This window comes from Medicago sativa, chromosome 2, assembly GCF_051527215.1.
Source record: "Medicago sativa cultivar Bolivia chromosome 2, Bolivia_mono, whole genome shotgun sequence".
Classification (NCBI taxonomy): Eukaryota; Viridiplantae; Streptophyta; class Magnoliopsida; order Fabales; family Fabaceae; genus Medicago; species Medicago sativa.
Window position 1 is genome coordinate 46,950,581 of NC_140750.1, and position 21,229 is coordinate 46,971,809.

General features: G+C 34.4%; 1 protein-coding gene and 2 long non-coding RNA genes across 3 annotated transcripts; 2 read left to right on the forward strand and 1 right to left on the reverse strand.

Moving 5' to 3' along the window:
• The first annotated feature begins 230 nt into the window (after positions 1-230).
• Positions 231-713, forward strand: LOC146946947 (uncharacterized). Its single transcript, XR_015026868.1, has 2 exons — positions 231-366; positions 492-713. It is a non-coding gene; the product is annotated as an uncharacterized LOC146946947 (long non-coding RNA).
• A 5,771-nt stretch (positions 714-6,484) lies between these two features.
• On the forward strand, positions 6,485-6,968 carry LOC146946948 (uncharacterized). The gene is made up of 2 exons (XR_015026869.1): positions 6,485-6,622; positions 6,728-6,968. It is a non-coding gene; the product is annotated as an uncharacterized LOC146946948 (long non-coding RNA).
• Positions 6,969-11,484: 4,516 nt separating this feature from the next.
• On the reverse strand, positions 11,485-16,066 carry HBP5 (SOUL heme-binding family protein). Its single transcript, XM_085744736.1, has 8 exons — positions 15,645-16,066; positions 14,631-14,768; positions 14,334-14,402; positions 14,151-14,222; positions 13,754-13,836; positions 13,528-13,659; positions 13,026-13,239; positions 11,485-11,895 (listed from the first exon to the last, which is right to left on the reverse strand). Exons 1-8 carry the CDS (start codon positions 16,038-16,040, stop codon positions 11,851-11,853), a joined length of 1,149 nt encoding a protein of 382 aa, XP_085600862.1. The 5' UTR covers positions 16,041-16,066; the 3' UTR covers positions 11,485-11,850.
• Positions 16,067-21,229: the final 5,163 nt, after the last annotated feature.

Consider the following 21,229-nt stretch of genomic DNA (forward strand, 5'->3'; position numbering starts at 1 on the left):
AAACGTTGGTTAAAAATTATGATTTCGTATGATTAGACCATTTTTTTTTAATGTTACCTTACCAAGATGTTAAAAGGACAAACAAAACACATTGATTTTTTATTATTGGAAGGGTTTTTTTACCACTCCATATGTTCGAAAGAATTTAATTGTTTTTAAGAGAGAATGAGATTTATACACTATACATATGTTCGAAAGAATTTAATTGTTTTTAAGAGAGAATGAGATTTATACACTATAAAGTGATCAAATTTTATTCTATTTGTTACATACAAGGTGGGAAAAACATGACTGCAATTCTAAAGAAGTTTATTAATGCGGTGTTTCTATTTTTTGTCCTATTTCTTACTACAACAAATGTTGAAGGTAATTATTTTCACGTTTTTCAAATCTTCTTCTTTACTTTATATTTCGTACACAATCTTTTGTCTCATTTTAACAATATGATTTTATCTGTTTTTTCACTACTACACTTTTTGGGTGTAAAAAAGATTTTGTTGGTGCAAGCGATGATGAGTGTGTGCATCCTGATATTTTTCAGTGTATCAACAGCGTTTGTAAATGTATTTCTTATCACAGAAGTTATTCAAAGTATACCTGATCAAAGATACTGCACAAATGCACTTAATGGATGAATGACTTATTTCACTAGCAAATGATACATGCAATATGGCATCTGCTACTAGTATATTCCGAGATCTATTGTGTTATCATTGTGGTGGCACCTAATAATTGATTTTATTATTTGTTTTTCTTTTTCTAATTTCATAAATGTTGCAGTTATAACTTTTGTACTATAAGATCGTATTAATGAGATGACATAAGACAACAAATGATTTTATTTAGAGTGTATTTTTCTCTCTTAACTTTGAAGTTATTCCCTAACCTCCAATTTAGGCGTATCACATTTTCCTCCAACCCAACAGATAATTGTTACATTGAAGCCTATAACTATATTTGTTTTACGTGAATACTTATAATTATATTTTTATTTCATTATATTGATACTTTTATGATTTATTTCAGGCTTCAATTTACATTTTCTTACCATTTAATTTTCTTATCAACATCTTAGGCTTTGGGAAATGGATTCTCTATATTTATTATTTGATTATTTTGATGACTTTAGTGTATTTAAGAGATGGTGGCGGATCACATGGGAAGGGACAATCCCTTCCCACCATGGGAAAGTTTTTTTTTGTGGTTAGATTAAATGAAGTACATAGTTTTATTTTAGACACTCAACACAATATCTTTCACCATTCTTCTCTTTCCTCCATCCTCACTCATTCCCCACCAGCAACACATATAATCCACCGTCCCAAATCTCCTTCTTCCCTTCCCAATTGCATCTTTTGTTCAGAAAAAATTGTGTTCATAGATCCAAAACAAAACACAAATTCTATTTCAATCTCATATTCAATCTAAACACAACAACAATACTGTTTCAAGAAGCAACAGGTTGTGAATATTGGGCATAACACCACCATTAGCAATAGTAACATCACCAAGAAGCTTGCTCAATTCTTCATCGTTTCTGACAGTCAATTGAATATGCCTTGGCACAATTCTTGTCTTCTTGCAGCATTTCCAGCCACTAATCACAAAAAAATGAGAAACGGGTGTGCGTTAAGCTTCTTCTGCTACTCTGCGATCTCCATAGCTTTTGTGAGGCTATTTAGCCGCAAAAACACAATTTACACCGTTCCTATCTTGTTATGCTCGCAGCCTCGCTGCATCTGTCACATTTTGGATCTCTCCTCTTGCTTAAACATGTGTCTATGGCTCTCTGCATATCCCCTCTTTTTTGATTTATTTCATATGTTTCCTCTAATTACTTAATTAATTAAATGATACCATTAATATTCAATTGCCAACTGAACATGAAGAAGAGATTGTCCATGGCATCAAAGACGGTGACAGCAAGCAAACAAGAGAAAAAACTTTGTATACAAAAAAAATAATAGATCTGAGATTTTAGATGAATGGAATGGAACCTCGGCGATGAGATATTCATGAACGAGCCATACGGCCAACGTCGAATTGAAGTCCGGCTTTGCTGCTTCTTGAGGTGGCTTTCTTCGCCGCACCGGAACCATTGATGGAGAGATGAAGGAATACGGTGGTGGTGGTGGTGAGTGTAGGGGAGAGAATGGTGGTGGATGATATAGTGTGAGCAGACCATCATAAAATCTATGTTCCTCTTTAATCTAACCACAAAAAAAAACTTTCCCATGGTGGGAAGGGATTGTCCCTTCCCATGTGATCCGCCACCTTAAGGGATAGGTTTGCATCCAACATTTTGTTTACCCTTTAAAAGATGTGAAAAACTAGAACGGCGTTGCAAAATTATTATTTATATTTTGTTATTCATCAATAATACTCAAATAAATGCACACGCACCAACACACGTTGGCTCAGTTGGTAAGGAACGGGTCACTTCCTTGCAGAAGGTTGTGTGTTCGATTCCCTCTGCCGATGTGAGGGCAGTGTTGGTGGGTGATCTGTAAGTACCTCTATAAGTGCCCTTTGGACCCGGAGGCGTGCCCTGACCCTGGTGGTGACCGGAGCCGAACCCACCTAAACTTTCTTGTAACCAAAAAAAATGCACACGCGGAGAGAAAGAATGGTGACCCACAATTAGTTGTCCTTTAATTTTTTTAACAACCTATATATAAATTCACTTGGGTTGGTCTGTGGTGTTGGTTTGAGACCATGGAGTGTGTTCTTCTTTAAGGTCTTAAGTTCAATTATTTTTGATGCTAATTTGAATGGACTAATTTAGCCATAAAGAAACAAAAAAAAACCTATATATATATATATATATATATATATATATATATATATATGATTTATCAAATGCGAGCATTAGTTATCATGAGAGATGAGCTGAGTATTTAATAACCGTTAGATTAAAATCAACAACTCTCATTGAGTTTAACTTTTAAAGCTTCAAGTGACTTTATATTTCTCCCCCACCCGCTCCATATCCAGGCGCTTGTTTTAGGGTTAAAGATGTTTTTAGGCCCTATATTCTTACCAAGCACATTCTTTTTTCTTTCTCATATGAGCTTAAAAGTATAAACTATTATTTGTACGTTATACACTTTGTCTTGGACATTGTGTCTAACATCTGTCATGCGTGAACGAAAATTTTAGTTTCCAAGGTTGAGATTGTCGCCAAATGCCAAATGATTGCCAAAGTCTTGAACAAGGTGTTTCAGGTGATCGGCTTTTTGATTGTGGCTTCTTCAAATAATGCTAAATTTAAGAAGATAAGGAAAAAAAAACAATTAAGCTATGGAGGACATCGATGGATCCCATAAGAAAGCTCTGGAAGAAGTCAAGTCTTCAGTTGAGGGCAAGAAGAAGAATGCAAAATTGGCCCAGGATGAGGCTGAGGCCAAAGCGAAGAGGTTGAATGCATAATTGGTTGAGTTTGAGGGTCGCTCCTAGTATTTGGGGGATCTCTTAATAGGTTCTGAGAAATGCGTTAGGGACCTTATCATCGAGAAGGACATGTTGACAAAGGCAAAAGAAAACCTTGCAGAAAAGGTTTACACCCTTGAAAGCAAGAAGGAGTTTCTAGAGGAGCGGAGTAGTAAGCTGGAGGCAAAATGTAAGGCTCTTCAGAATGAAGTCAAAAATCAATATGAGAAGAACACAGAGCTTTATATTGAAGGAACCCTTCATCAATTCTCAATGAGGCTCATCGAACTCAAACTAATGTTGTTCCCCTGATAGAGAGGTATAAGAAGGATATGTTCACATGGGTATTGACCTAGTCCACAAGGATCTTGTTTTTTTCCTAATTTCATGACTAAAAATGATTCAAGTATTGTAGATGATAGGTGATACACAAGGGGTGCCGACATAGTTGAGCCATCTTAGGTAGCATATGATGACTTTGCACTCTAATTTTGATCCTAAAAATTAACATTTTTTTTTTCCGATAAGCCAAGAGCGAGTTTAAACAGCAAGGAGAGTCTGGGAAATCCCAACACCGTTGGCCTTCTCGAGAAACCCTTACACTGCCACTACTCATAAATATATCAAAACATAGAGAAAAATATATACAAGAGGGAGAGCAGAACCAAAACCCTTAAAGAACAAAAACAAGACAAAATAAGAAAAAAAGAAAAAAAGAAAAGAAAAATATAAGTGGCCTTAAAGGAAAAAGGTGTAGCTCAGAAACCCGTCGGGTCTGGAGAAGGACCCCTAGACCAGGTTTTATAGGCATTCTTTGTGGTTTTCGTCCTCTGACACTTTGTTAGGTATGACGTAAAAAAGACCTCATCATCTTTACCTTGAATTAAATACTTATGAACAAGATCAAGTCCCTTCAATGGAGCCAGGATAATAAGAATTGTAGCTGCAGTCGATGATGAATGATCAATAGGAGCTTCAACCGAGGCTTCTAAAGTAGCATTTGGGACAATATTTGTTGTATCTAAATTTGTACAGGTACCCATTAAAAAATTGAAATATGCTCGTTATTTTTGTTGTAATGATCTCATATGTGATATAATGTAACTCTAAATGAAACGATGTGTTTCATCTAAACCTTGTTGAGCGGCCTCGCTACCTTGTTCCTCATTTACTAAAGATGGTTGAGCATCATCTGTAGGAGGTTGTGCATCATTAGTTTCAGTTATAATATCCCTTTCGACTTGCTGAACTCAATTTTCATAAACCGATCTCAAATGCTTTGGAAGAACCAATACTAGACGGAGGTTTATCTTTTTTCTTTCTATGCCTGGGATGATTGCTTCATATTCTTCTTCGGTTTCTTTCCTTTGTAACTATTGTCAGTTCTATCTCTATCAGCCTTGTCCGTTTGCTGAAGGTGCAACCAACAACAAGCAGTAACATTATGTCTAATATTTTTGCATTTCAAACAGAAGTCATGAAGCCACCCATAAACTACCTCCACATGAAAAGAAAAATCTTCTCTCTCCACCATAATTTCTTAAAAAAATATTACGGAAAGGTCCATATCCACTAAAAAAATGTAAATAATGTCCAAACACTCAGTTTTTTTGACGTTATCAATGATCAAGGGAGTTTCGATTGCACCCACAATTTCGCACAATGTTCGATCCATCCAATATTATTGGGGCAACTCCATTAACCATATCCATACTTGAGCAAGTGTCTGACACTGCATAGAAACATTAAAATCCTTATCCACTCAAATAGACGAAGAATTCCCGGTTTCAAGTTAATCGTTTCCAATGCCCAAACTGAACGTAAATCCTCAAATGATGCAAACGAGAACTCTTAGTATCCCCTGTTGAGCGATAATATTTTCCATTGCACGTCATTTTCCGTTGTTTCATAATATTTGCAATGAGATCCTTTGTGGTGTAAGGCTTATCCCTCCTGTTTATAACAAGTTGTCTGAGCAAATACAATTTGAAAGACTAACACCTTTGACATATGCAGCCTGTGTTATTTTGGTACCTAAGATTCACCTCGAATGACTGGTTGCGGAAGAGGATCCGAAGTAGTTGTGGAATTTGTGACTGTTAGGGCCTAAGAAAATAGAGTTGTTGTTGTTGTTGTGGCGATTGTGACAGATTAGCAGCCACGCATGGTCAAGGTCATGTGAACGCCATGCATGGACCGTGAAAAAACACTGAAGCTACCGGCACAAAAACACCGAATGGTACACCAATATGATTGCACTGAACACTACACAAATTTTACAAATTGATGATCACAAGGAGTAGACAATGTGGCTAATACCAATCTCAAACCCAATTGGTTGTGTTTGATACGTACAAGGTAATAGCTATTTGGTGTTCAAAGACTTTTAGGTGATCACTTTTTTAAAAAGGCAACCACGTTATTAAATCCAAGAAATGTATCAACCACTGAAATAGAAAGAAATCTGATCGTGGCAAATTGAACAACACTGATGTTGAATTGTTACGACAAATTGAAATTAATGGAATTGCAATGATACGACGCTCAATCTAGGAAACCCTGCATAGTGTGTTTTCCATTTTTCTCTTTTTATTATTTTCGTCCCCAATCATAGAATTTAAGCGAATGAGAAACTAAAATAAAGCATATGCAATTATAAAATCTTGTACACGTTGACTCTTCGGATCCAACAAATATATGGAAGAAAAAAAAATTGATCCTACAATACATATTCAACTTTCTCAATAAATATGTTTTAATCCCACTGGTGCATTATTCAGACATATAACTTTGTTGTGGTCCAATAAGTTTGTTTTCACATTTTTTTCCCTTTCCTATCTTTAAATGTTAAAAAATACTATGAAAAGTTGGTTAAAAATTATGATTTCTTGTGATTAGACCATTTTTTTTAGTTACCTTACGAAGGTGCTAACAGGACAAAGAAAACACATTGATTTATTAAAGAGACATTTAATAACAATTTTTATTATTATAGGAAGGGTTTTTTACTACTCCATACATGTGGAAAAATTTAATTGTTTTTAGGAAAGTATGAGGTTTACACACTATAAAGTGATAAAATTTTATTCTATTTGCTACCTATAAAGAGGGGAAAACATGGCTGCAATTCTAAAGTTTATTTATGCAATGTTTCTATTTCTTTTCCTATTTGTTACTACAAGGAATGTTGAAGGTAATATGTTTTTATGTTTTTCCAATTTTCTTCTTTACTTTGTAGTTCATACACAATCATTTGTCTCATTTTAACAATATTATTTTATCTTTGTTTCCATTACAGCACTTTTTGAGTGTAATAAAGATTTTGTTTGTGCAAGCGATGATGAGTGCGAGTATCCTTATGTTGTTCAGTGTATCCACCGCTATTGTAAATGTTTCAAATCACGCAACTGATTGTATGAGTATTGGATCAGAGATAATGCACAAACGCTTTGAATGGAAGAATGAGTTATTTCACTAGCAAATGATACATGTAATATGGCATATGCTACTGGTATATTCAATGCTTTAATGTTTAATCATTGTGGTCGCACCTAATAATTGATTTTAGAGCTTTGCTATATAAAGCGAACACAAATTTAATACATGTCGGGATGCCGTCGTGAGATATTTTTTCGCTATACATAGCTTTTTCCTTGATTTTATTATTTATTTTTCTTTTTCTAATTTCATAAACGTTGCAGTTATAACTTTTGGTATTAATGGGAGGACATAAGAGAACAAATAATTTTATTTAGAATGTCTTATTCTCTTAACTTTGAAGTTATTCCCTAACCTCCAATTTAGGCATATCACATTTTCCTCCAAACCCGTAATTTTGAAGTTATTCCCTAACATGATATAGGCATATCACAAATAATTGTTACTTTGAAGCCTATAATTATTTTTATTTTTTTGGTGAATACCTATAATTATATTTTTATTTCATTATATTGTTACTCATATGATTTATTTCAGGCTTCAATTTACATTTTTCTTACCTTTTAATTTTCTTAACAACATCTTATGCTTTGGGAAATGGATTCTCTATATTTATTATTTGATTATTTTGATGAATTTAGTGTATTTAAGAGATAGGTTTGGATACGACATTTTGTTTACCTTGAATAGATATGAAAAACTAGAACGGCATTGCAAAATTATTATTTATACTACCTCCGTCCCTAAATATAGGAGCCTTTTGCCAAAATTGCGGAGATTAAGAAAGTTGGGCGTAGTATTAAATTTGTATATAATTACTATTGTTTTTACAATTTTATCCTTAAGAGAGAGAGAGAGTTAATTTATGTTTTCAATATAATACTCCCTCCGTTTCACAACACTTGTCCATTTTGAAGAAATTACACATACCAAGGAATCAAATAAATGTTGTCATTTTTGATGAAATTCTTTGTGTTTTTTCTATAATACCCTTACTCATTTATTATTTCATTCTATTATTTCTCTCTCTACAATAAATAAGTAAGGGTATTATTGATAAACCAATAATTAATGTTGCAGTGAAACTTGAAAGGGACAAGTAAAATGAAACAAAATAATTCTCCAAAATGGACAAGTATTGTGAAACGGAGGGAGTATTTATTGTTGATTCAAGAAAAAATGCAAAATAAATAAGGGTATGTTGGTAAAGAAATAATTAATATACTTGGAAATATCAAAGGGATCTTATAAAAAAGGACAAATTATTTTTTCAAAAGGGTCTTATAATTAGGGACGGAGGTAGTATTTTGTTATTGGTCAATAATACTCAAATAAATGCACATGCGGAGAGAAGGAGTGGTGACCCATGATTAGTTGTCCTTTAATTTTTTTAACAACCTATATATATAAACCCGTGTGATGTTGATTTGAGATTATGGAGTGTGTTCTTCTTTAAGGTCTCAAGTTCAATTATTCTTGATGCCAATTTGAATGGACTAGTTTAGCCGTAAAAAAAAAAACACACATATATATATATATATATATATATATATATATATATATATATATATACATATACATATATATATATATACATATACATATATATATATACATACATATATATATATATATATGGGGTTTGCTAGGATACACCCACTAATTTTTATTAAGGTGTGTTTTAGCAAAGATATAACTAAAAAGTTGTTAAATACACCTTAAGGTGAATGTTGCTAAAACACTCCTTCTAAAAAATAAGTGGGTGTATGTTAGCAACTCCTATAGGCATTTGCTAGAATACACCCACTTATTTTTTAGAAGGTGTGTTTTAGCAAGTTATAACTAAAAAGTAGTTAAATACACCTTAAGGTGTAGCTTGCTAAAACACTCCCACATAAAAACTAGTGGGTGTGTTTTAGCAAATCCCTATATATATATATATATACATATATATATATATATATATATATATATATATATATATATATATATATATATATGATGGTTTATCAAATGAGAGCATTAGTTATCATAAGAGATGAGTATTTATAACCGTTAGTTTAAAATCAACAACTCTCATTGAGTTTAGCTTTTAAAGCTTTTAAATCATTGAGTTTAGCTTTTAACTTCTGATTATTATTTTTCATCTAAAATCAATTCAATCAATTTCTGGTTTATGCATCAAGCTTTGGTTATATTTCAATACCTTTTAAGAAAAATCTGCATACTAACGGTGAGCATGAGGAAGATGTACAATGTGTGTATGTCAGGTGATAGGTTGATTGTAGCATGATAGATGAAAAAAGGAATGCGGCATGCGTTGAAGAAAGAGGTTCACGTGCAGCGCAACTTTTAAAATTGAACTAGATGTTAATTTCAATCTAACAACTATTAATCACTCCTCTCATCTCTCACGATAATTAGGGCTTTCGGTATCGTTATAAATTTGCACAATGGTGTATGATTCCTTACCTTTATTTTAGTGTATGATTAATTTTCGTTTCCATTGCAAAATATAAATTAAAGAAAGGGATAATACCTCAAATCGTTCATGTAATTTGAGCTATGTTTAAAAAATAAGTTTTATAAAAAAATAAAACTCGAATTTTGTTTCGAACTAGGCCTCAACCCATATCAACGACCCAATGCAGGACGACTTATTAACCAATTATCCTCGCCTTCAAGGAAAGACAAGGTATTTCCTCTGCACTTCATCGTATAGGAGCGCGACTCGACTAATGTTGACTGTTGATGACAGGTCATCTTACATTATTCTTAGCATGTTTTTAAGTATTTTTTAGTAGGAAATAGCAGCATAAAGGAGGAGTATTAGAACGATTGCCTATGATTTCGGGACTTTTGTAATGTTTTCTATATTTGAGTCTTTAATTCTAGTTTTCCCGAAACATAGCAATTTAAGGGGGGTTTTTGAAGTAATTCATGAAGAAATCATGCAAATCGACAAATCAAGAACAACTGAAGAATTGTGAAGATTCAAGAGCAAAGAATAAAGATTCAAGAGGCCTCAGAAGACTTACAAGTGGGAGGAATTCTGTTCCCAAAGTACCGAGACAAGTTATTTGAAGACGAAGACCTAAAAACGACATAAAATCAGAGATTGAGCCCGGAAGAGAGACAGAATGCGCCTAGGGCATTTGAAATGCGCCTTTTAGGTATAAATACCTTTCCCAATTTTTCTATAGGGTTGGTGATTTCTAGGTTTTGATTTGAGACACTAAGACTTAGTGCTTTAATTTGAATTTGATGGGTTTGATGAAAAAAAATGATGATGATGATTGAAGATGATGAACATATGAAGAACAAAGTATACAATGGTGAAGATGATGTGGCACTTCTCAATTTCCAAAAGTACATAGGTTCTTATATAAATTAACAGTCAACCACACTTCTCATTACCATAATGCTTATGCAAATTAAAAAAACTAATAATCATATGTCTATTTTGTGAGATTTTAAACAATTTTGTAACAATTGTAGTTTTCGGCTGATCCAAATTCCCGCAGAGTGATGTAGTGGCCTACTTGGAAAAATTAAAATTCATAGGTTTATTTTGCGAGATTTTAAACAAATTTTCAACGGTTTTAGTTTGCAACGGTTCCAAAAGTGGCATACTTAATTTTTGTCATGCTTATACTTGACTAGTTAGCGGATACCTTTCTAATTTGCGGTGGTTTCAAACCTCCCTTATATTGTCCTGTCAACTGAAAATCCCCCTAATTAACAGGTGTACTATAAAAAAACATAACAGTTTCATAATTTATAACTGTGGTAAAATATGTAATTCATTTTTTTTAAAGTACCTACTCGAACTCTTTAGTCAAACTCCGCCACTTCAACTTCATGCTTAATGTTCATTACAATTTTAATTTTAGAATTATATACTATAGTTTATTTTAGCGGTGCACCCGAACTTTATCTTTTGACTCCGCCAGTGATAATTATCCTTTGCTTACTAACTACGAAGTCATCTCTTTGATTGAGAGGCTCAAACTAAACAAAGATTTGGAGCAGACATTTGATTAATTAATCTTAGTCAACTAACAACCTGTTTTATTGTTTGTGTTATGTCTGAGTTGAGATTAGAGAGTTGATGTTTATATAACAAGAAGAGAAGTTGTTGGAGCCGTTCTGCCACAAGCAAATCTACAATGGGGTTATGGATTTAGGCTTATGGTGTGAGCATCGCTCAATGTGTAATTGAATATTGTGCAGCCACATTGCAATTAGCTCAACTTATTTTTAGGTCATTTTTAGGTCATATCTCATCAAGTGCAGGACTCTGAACTCAACGTGTTCATTAATTGGATTCTTGGTCCTTCACAAAATTAAGCCTTTGATAGCGGTTGCAAATTTAGGAATGTAATACACATTCTTTTATTTTGACAAAAGTTGTTGCAAAGTTAGATAACTTTTTATGTGCCATTGCTAACTTCAGACATGATCATTTTAAGCTTCTTGTGATTTTGCAGAAGCTTCAGATTTGATTTTTGAATGAATCAGTTTACACTTTTGATGGTCAATAAGCTTTTTGGCCGGATATGCTCATTTAAAGACTTATTTTGTCCTTAAAATTGTATACACTGCAAAAATATAATGTGGAGGCAGACAATTATTCTGTCCTTGTATGAATATGTCATATATGAACTGCTAATGCTAAAGAATAAGTGAAAGCCTACTGTACAGTGTACACTATTATTTTTTTACAATTTGATGAGTGGCACCTAATGACCATGCACCTTATTTGCTAATATGTCTTTTTACATGCCTACTATTTTTGGCTCCAAACATCACTCCTTGTATCTGAAGATAATTTATAATATTACATTTTATATGATCAGTCAGACAACAGAGAATGACATCAATATGGATAAACTTGGTGTGTGGGAAAATGACTTTTAAGATGAATTTTTTTACTGACTGGAGTGTTGAAAAAGAGCAGCAATGAGTACTTCATTGTTAATGCTAATCCAATGAGAAGTCATCTAGCCAAATGAGCACTTCATTCCTCTTCAATGTCATAAACCACAAGACAAATGAAGCAAATGTCAGTGCTTAAGCAGACAAATATCAAATTGAGGCAACAAAACTCATCAAATAAATATCCATATCTCCCGTGGGACAATTATAATTGGGGATTAAAATCTGTCAAGAGTCTAACATTTGATGAAGACCTTAAAATTACTATATAAGCTGGAGACATCCCTCACTCTACAAGCCGATTTTATAGGAGCTGAGTCAGGCCCAACCCAAATTCTAAGAAAATCCATAGGCAGCATTACATTAAAGAATTAAGAGGGAACTAATAGCTGACGAATATAAATTGAACAATGCATATAGTAGAAAAACTAAACCATAATGGAACTTCAAATCCATCAAGAGGCATGCATGTAAGAAGTAGTTTGGACAGAGATCCATCTTGTCTAGAATTGTTAGGTTAGGTTCAACAAGTAGGACTGATCACAAGTGGTCTGTCTGGAGAATAACCCTTTAACCATATAAAATAATTAGGCTAGTGTTTTACATTATTTTAATTTCATATTTATAAACTACTGCAAATTAATCTTGGCAAACTAATTTTCTGCTCTAACCCATCTATCAGGGAATCACTTCTACTAAACTTAAAAGTACTATAAAATACTTTAAACATGAATACTAATCTCTAATGGGGAGCCTTGGCGTAACGGTAAAGTTGTTGTCAAGTGACTGAAAGGTCACGGGTTCAAGTCTTGAAAGTCTTGAAAACAGACTATTGTGTAAGTGTAAGGCTGCGTACAATACACCAATTGGTGGGAGCCTTTCCAGGACCCGGGCTGCCCTTTTTTTTACTAGTCTCTAAGGAACAACATACTGTAAGATCTTGGCTTGTTGCAAAAAACAGTGTAAGGCTGCGTACAATACACCAATTGGTGGGAGCCTTTCCAGGACCCGGGCTGCCCTTTTTTTTATTAGTCTCTAAGGAACAACATACTGTAAGATCTTGGCTTATTGCACAAAATTGAGAACACATCAAGAACACAAGTCACTCCCCTTAGAAAACAAGGCTCTGGCCGAGCATTTTCTTTTTGTTATAGAAATAGAGCAAGCACCATGCATATTCAAAATCAAATGGCAACAATCAAGAAGGTTTCGCAGCATACCATTATGAAGGACCATGTTCGACCTGGATCATTGTAACGGGCAAGCAAACAACCAGGCTGAGGTTTCAGACCATCTTTAATGATATTGGAGCGTAAAATTTTCTCCTTTTCGCGAACAATATCCTCCATGGGTTTTCCACTAAACTTTATTACTGCAGCAATGCCTCCTTCTACCTTTCTCAAGCTAACTGTTTCTTGATTAGGATTTGGTAAACTGTCAAAAAGATTACACAGTAAGCACAGATCTTAATTCAACTAAAGATATGCCCTAATTCTTCCACAAAACTTCCTTTCTTTACTAAGCATATGTTTGGTAACATAGTACACTGTTCATTCTTGCATCCCTAGGCAACTAACCCTTTATTTGTCTGAAGCGGGAAATCAGAAATATAGGCAGGTGCAAGGCACAAACATGGAAAACAAACAGGTCCTAAGCCAAGACATGTATCTCTTGGAACAAAGTTGTTCAAATTTTTAAAACATGCGAAATTCAGAAACATACCTCTTTGTTTCTTTGTCTGATGGAAGAACTATTTGGATTGAGACTTTGGACAAGTCAATATCGATGGCTTGAGTGAATACAGGAGTAGTCATCGGTATCTTCTCTGCTGTGGAATTCTTTCCAAATATATACCTGCGAATGAACATTTTTAACATGTATGCATTACCTGAAATAGAGAGCGACAAATTAAATAAACAAAAGATTTATTTGATGTATAAAGTCCTACCCAGCAACATCATTAAAGCCGGTATTCCCAGATAGCTTGTCTCCATTTGTTTCTACTACTACGAATGGATCATACTGTCTAACCTGTTATACCATCAAAAAAACAATGAATTCATTAAAAATTCAATCTCGTACTCAGCCATATAAGATACATCCTTTTGTTTTTGACTTGAAGTAGTTTTATAATGGTGGCTAAAAGAATGATTTTAATCCTTTTGTGTTAACTTTTGATATGTTTGTGGTGCAGTTTTCATAAAGGCACAATCACCAAAGGTAGAGTTTACCTTTTGATATGAGCATTCATGCAAAATTTCATTGCATAACAGAATAGCAGAACAAAGATAAATTTTAATTATATCAATACAAAAAACACTATGTTCATGAATGAGAAGGTTGACCTCATAATTTGCTGTCCGTTTTAATATTTGATATTTGGGTGATTCCAAATCTGGTGTCTTGTAAATCCTCAACTGCAAAAATGTCAAATCTTCATAGTAACAACTCACAGCAAATTTTGGAAGACTTACAAAAGAAGAAAAAAAATGCCAAAGGCATACATCAAGAGTAAAATAGAATGATACCTGTTTGAATACTTCCAATAAACCTTCAAATGAAAAATAGTCATTTTTCTTTAGTGAATCCCAAAAGTCCTGGGAAATTGAGGAATACGAAGTTAAATTACCGACATAATACCACTTCATTTAATTGATAACACTAGTCATCGAGGTTTTTAATATGTCTGCAATCTGACCCTACTGCAATTAAGGTCGCATCAGCAGCATTTGACTGCATTTTTCTATGATAGAAAAAATCATGACCCGACTGCAACCAAAATTTAAAACCATAGATAACACCAGTACTGGATAGTTGGAACTTACCACATGGCTACAAAACTTGCCATTTTCTGGGTTAACACCCATAACAGATGTTCCTGTAAAGACCAATTCTGGTTTCCATGGAAGCAGCATGAATTTCATAACCATGGTCCATCTTGTAGTTATTTCATAAGGTCCTGTCTATAGCAACTCAATCAGTCCAATTGAACAAACAAGACATAAAAAAGTTACGGTGAATTTTATTAAACAATGTAATTAAATGCTTATCAAATAAGCGTTTGTTCTACTAAAAAAAAATTATACAATAAATTTTTATGTTTAAGTTACTATGAGATATAGACACGGACACCGAATACGACAGTGACACATAGACACCTAAAATATTGTATGAAGATCAAGGTAATTGAATGTAATAATCACATATGTTGGTGTCGTGTAGATTTCGAACATTACCACGTCCACGTGTCGTACACCGGACATGTCATTGATATGAAGTGCTTGTGCTGCATAGGTAAATTTATTTCTCTAACCGAAAAAATGAATATGACTTAACTATCTTTACATAAAAGTCCAAAGTTGATTTTATAAAATATCATAGGAGCTTGTTAAAATAAGATTATATAGACTTATGATCTCTGAAGCACGGACACCACTAGCATTAAGTGTGTCCCACTGTCCAACACACGTTAATAGGCTGAAACTTGTTTTGGATAAGCAACATAATTAACCACTTCTAGTATTAACGGGTTAACATTCTTATGTATAAGCTATTTTTGTAACAAAATGGTGAGCTTATAGCAGATAAGCTAGTTGATTGAATTTGTAATGATTTGCACACATAACGGTTGAACTAGCTTATAAACTAGGATCATGTTAACTAGTGCCATGTAAACTAATTTATTTATTGTGCTTTCCAAACAGACCCTATATACAAATAAGCTGAAAACATGGACATATGTCCTAAGTTGTCTCTATAAAGTTATTCTAATTTATGTCAATAGATAAGTTCAAATAAGTCGATAAAAAAAACCGTAAGATGGAAAGAGAGAAACAGACCGGTTTAGCCCAATGCAGCTGAAACTGAGGCTTAAAGATTGTCTTAAGAAGAGCAATGTTGAAAAGATAACCACTCAAATCATCATGCTTAGTAATTGGGTCACGAAAGAAGACACGTTCATCATAAGCATTTTTATCAATACCCTTATCATCAAAGAGGTGAGGAAGATCGTCGTAAAGAAACGCAACAAGTTGCTGCAAATCAAAACTCGATTTTTGTGTACTCTGTTCAACTAAGCTCAGATTAATGGCCCATTTAATGTTATTTTTTTTACGGTGTCTCCGTGGTGGCTGGAGAAGAAGTGGAGAGTAGTTGTGGATGTTGAAGGCGGAGGTTGGTCGCCGGAAAGTGGTGCAAGTTGTAGGAAATGGGTGGGAGAGAATGAAAGTGGCCATGGAAACGGAAGATAGTGAATCCTGGCAACGTAACAAATAATTGGATTTCTTTTTTTCTATTTTCTTTTTCTTTTTCTTTCTTTTCTATTACACAACAAACTAGTGTTGTGATCTTTTTTGTTTTTTTGAACATTAGAGTTGTGATCTTTTAGAATTGAAGATTGTAATGTCTTTTAAGAAATAAATCTTTTTTCAATAATATTTATTTTTTTGACACAGCCTTTTTTATCAATAGAATTTGTTATTAATATCTTAGCTATATAATGACATTTATGTTTTCCCTCTAAAAAAATGACATTTATGTTTGAAATGAGACTATTAAAAATAATGTAGAACATGGTTAAAAAAAGGCTTAAATATGGAAATGGTCCTTGCAAATATCTGGCGTTTTGGTTTTAATCCCTATAAAAATATTTTTTTGGTTTTAGTCCCTGCAAATATAGAATATTTGGTTTTAGTCCTTGGTATTTTGTTTTAATCCTTGTAAAATCATTTCATATTGAAATTGGTCCCTATAATATTCATTTTAGTCCTCGTTTTGAGGGACTAAAATCAAATATTCTATATATTACAAAGACCAAATCCAATATGAATCAATTTTACAAGGACTAAAACAAAATACCAAGGACCAAAACCAAATTTTTTATATTTGCAGGGACTAAAACCAAAAAAATATTTTTACAGGAACTAAAACCAAAATGTCAGATATTTGCAGGGATTATTTTCATATTTAAGCCTAAAAAAAATCATGTAGAACACAATAATTTATCAGTCTTTACTATAAAGGTGAGAAAAACACAAGAAGGGAGGTTGAATTGTGTTTGCTTTTTCTTCGTTTTCTCCTAAGCTGAAAACACTGATCAGGAGTAGATAGAGTTCTGCTTCTGAAGTAAAGTTCAGGACTAACTTGCAGCGGATAAAAACAGAGAGAGAAAGAAGAAAGACACAAAGCAATTATACAGGTTCCTTCCACAAACCGGAAGTAGTCTTGTCCCCCTTGCACTTCCAAGGAGAGTTCACTAAAATGTAATATCTGATTACAACTGCTCACTACTAAACTTAGCAAAAGACTTCAAACTGCTCAAGCACAACTGCAAGAGACTTCCTATGCTCCTGAACACAATCAAGAGACTTCTAATGCTCAAGCACAACTGCAATAAACTTCTATTCAAACAGAATTACAAAGAAAATGTTTGAGGTTGAACACTTGATATACAATCAGTGGTGTTCACAATACAAATCAGATACAGACTCTTAAGACTCTAGAATTTCTAAGATATGAACTTTGAAAAAGAAATTCTAAGTGAACTTTGAATGCAGAACAATTTCAGCAGAGTTTTGGCACTTGTAAATTGTTGTTAAGTCCTTGCCAATCTCTAAGTCTTCACTCCTTTATATAGAGGTGTGAAAGAGACGTTGTGATTTGCCAACACATCAAAATAGAGTCGTTTGAAGCTTTGATCAATCACCAATAATCTTTTGCCTGATATGGTTATTGTCCTATGAAGGATCAATTTCAAATCCATTCCAATTGTGAAGGAACATCGTTGCAGGCAGAGCTGTTTTTCTTGTCTTGTAGCAGAGACAAAAACAGAGTAGTGGAGGTAGTGGTTGTACACTTCGTACAATTGTACTTTGTCAACGCTCTTTAAAGAACAAGCATACAATGCCTTCAAATCCTTTCAAAATGACCGTTGCTTCACTCTTTCAGTCTTCTGCAATGCTTACACGAGATTAAATCCATTGAACAACCTTTGAAGCTTTAAGTCTTGCATCTCTTGATGAACTTCAGCTTCTAGTGATCTTGCTTCTGATGAGATGCTTCTGATGAACTTGCTTCTGATGACGTCATCACTTCAGGAGCACTTTGACTTCAGGAGCACTTCTCTTCAGATGCTTCAAGCTTCCTTTTTGTTGATTCCTTAGCTCTCTTTTGTTCTTCCAGAACCTATTTAAGATGTCAAATTTTTGTCTATGGTCCTGTACACTTGAACAAATATTAGCTTATCCAATTGACAATTTTTAATACCTTCTTATCATCAAAACTCTCAAAGGGTAACGTTAAACACATTTTGTTCAAACAATCTCCCCCTTTTTGATGATGACAAACATTAGTATTTAAAATGTGCAATTGTTGTAAATCTAATTAACAAGTTGACTATAAGGGTTTGAGGTTTGTAAGCTCCCCCTGAGTCTAATAGTACTTTAAGGTGAGGTTTGTAAGCTCCCCTGAGTTCTATTCATGTTAATTAAATTCATTATTTAAGAACGAAATAACACTCAGAATAATCTCACATTAATAGACTAGGAGATAAGAAAAAGTCCTATTAATTTAACTTGATTAAAATTAAATTAATGGGGCTCAGAGCCTATAAATACTATACATTTACTCCCCCTTTTGTCATCAACAAAAAGTATAAAAACTAAAGACAAAAAGAAAGAGATAGGAAAAAGATAGTGAGAATTTTTTTTTTAAAAACATAATAAATATATCAGAGCAAAAACAAATGAGTTCAGAAGCATAACATTAATCAGTAGCGCAAAAACTTGTTCAGAAGCAGAATATGATTATATGCAAAAATTTGAAGCCAGAAGCACAAGAAATTTGAACAAAGAAACTTAAGACTAAAACTAAACAAGAAAAAATGTGTGCAACTAAGGGTTGGCTTGGTTGGCTTGTTTGTTAAACATTTCCATCATCTGCTTAAGCATCTTGTTTGTCTCTTCTTGTTGTTGCTTCATTTCATTCTTGAAGTCCTTATTACTTCTGATCAGATTCTCTTCTCTTCTCTTACTCTTGCTTCTCTCATTGCTTCTCTTGCTTCTTCTAACTTTGCTTCTGTAGATGACTTGTATTCCAGTAGAAGCAGCTTCTGTTCCCTGAGCTCTTTCTTCAGCTTCTTATTCTCTGTTTCCAAGTCAGCATTCCTTTGTAACAAGTCCAGGCTAGTAGATGTTGATTTGAAATTAATCTTGTTCAGGAAGGTTAAGTCCAAGTCTTTGGGATGCACACCAGTAGGAATGAAGTCCGTAGGATTCCTTCCTCTTAAGCATGGAGGATTTTGCACCCAAGTTCTTAAAATCTTAACTTATTGCAGATTGCTATCAACTCCCTTTAGCCAATCTTGAAACTTTTTTTGAGCTGAGTCTTGATCATCCATACAAGTCCTTTGGAGCTCACTCATGACAAAATCAACTCTTTCTTTTAGCCTCTTCCAAAACTTATCATAGCTGTCATTGTGAATCAAGTCATTTGCTTGAATAAGACTGATTAGCTCCTGACCAATATTCTCACACACATCTGCTAATATAGTAGAATCAAGAAACAATGTGGGTGGAGATTGGGTATTTGGTTTGGCAGGAGTTATAGGTTGGATAGCTAGGCTTGATGATGAAGGTTGGTCAAATGTAGAAGTTGAAGTTTGATTGCTGGTTGAGGGTTGATCAGAAACAGACTTTACAATCACAGTGGAGGAAGAGTTTAACTGCTCATCCTCAACATCAGAAGCTTCTGATGTGATCATAAAGTCAGGTTTACTGACGGTTTAAGGGATAGAAAGTGATACAGTTTGTTCAGGAACAATTTGTTCAGAACCAGTATGTTTAGAACCAACTTGTTCAGGAACAGGGACATCAGAGTGGGTGATTGAGGCCATTTGTGCATTTGGTGCTTGTTGTTGGGGGCTTTCCAAAGCAACTTCCATGGAAGCTACTTCAGAGGCTCTCTGTAGGTTAGTCTCAACACCTGGCAGTTCACCAGAATAGTGACTGACCAGAGTTTCTAACACTGATGTTTTAGAGAGTTGGTTGGTTGAAGTGGGATGTGATGATGATTCAGCATTAAGGTTGGAAAACTCAGAACCTATATGTTCACCAATGACATCTGCATCAGCAGGAATAAAATTTAAAGGTTGAATCATAGGTGGTTGGAAAGGATGATTAGGGGGTAGTCTTTCACAAACCTTATTTCTCATTTCAGACATATTGCCTATTCTTTCATCAACACTGGGGATCATAGGCTCAAAGGGGATGTGTTTAGCAGGCTTTTTATGGAGTTTGGTTGATGGTGAAAGGCCTTTGTGAATGGTTGAGTAAACTTGGCCTATGGGCATATCATCTAAGTCTGAGGAAGATACAAATGAAACTGATTCTACTACTATAACATTAGAAGTGTGTGGAGAATCAGGATTACCTCTTGAAGCTTCAGGAACAGCAGCTTCTGATGCATCAGCATTGTCCTCCTGGACTCCCTCTGCAGCTACCATCAGCAAACCTCCAGCTTCTGAAGTTACCAGCTCTTGTACATATTCAGTAGCCTTTATAATCTCCTGACCATCTGTAACTGCATCTTCTCTAGCAAAGCTGGATGCAGGAACCTCAATCTCTTTTGCTAACTCCAACACTTTCTGAAGTGTAGCATCATTTGCAGCCTTCTTTCTCTTCACCTCCCTTGTAACCAACTCAGTTGCAGCTGCAATCTGCTCTTCTTCTTCTTCTTCCACATGTGCTGCCAATTTCAGCTTCCAGATGGCTTGCTTTCTTTTCTTCTTGGGGATTGAAAGTTGATCAGGAGCAGTTTGGGAAGAAGCAACAGCTTTGCCACTTCTGGTTCTCTTGTTTAGGACTATATTAGCATCCAGTTCCTGAACCTCTTCCTGAATGGTTGGCACACCAGAACCACCAACATTCACCTTATTAGAAGCCTTCTCCTTCTGAGCTTTCTTGGCCTTCTTCTGCTTAGGCTCTTCAGAAGTATCTTTCAGATATTCTTCCTTAGTGATTGCTTTCCTCTTTGACTTTCTGCTCTTTGCTACTGGCAGAGCACGACCATACATGTTTTCAGGCACATCTTCAAGCCTGATCCTCTTGCCAGTTGTTGCAAAATGGTCTTTGATATAGTTCATCAGAACTTCAAGAGGATCCTTCTTGTAGATATGAGGAAAGTCTTCCATCAATTTTGATACTGCATCAGATTCACTCAAGTCTGTGCTGAGCTTTGTAAAGGCCTCAATCAGTTTCATGTTCTTGAGTGTTCTTCCATTGATGACCTTGCTAGTTTCAGTATCCAGTTGCTCATCAGTGAAGAAGTTGACAATGCTGAGAGCTTTCAGGATCCATCCTTGATGAAGGATCTCTGAGATGAGCCTACCATAGGGAACCTAGCATCTTCTGTTCTCCTGGCTTTCCCT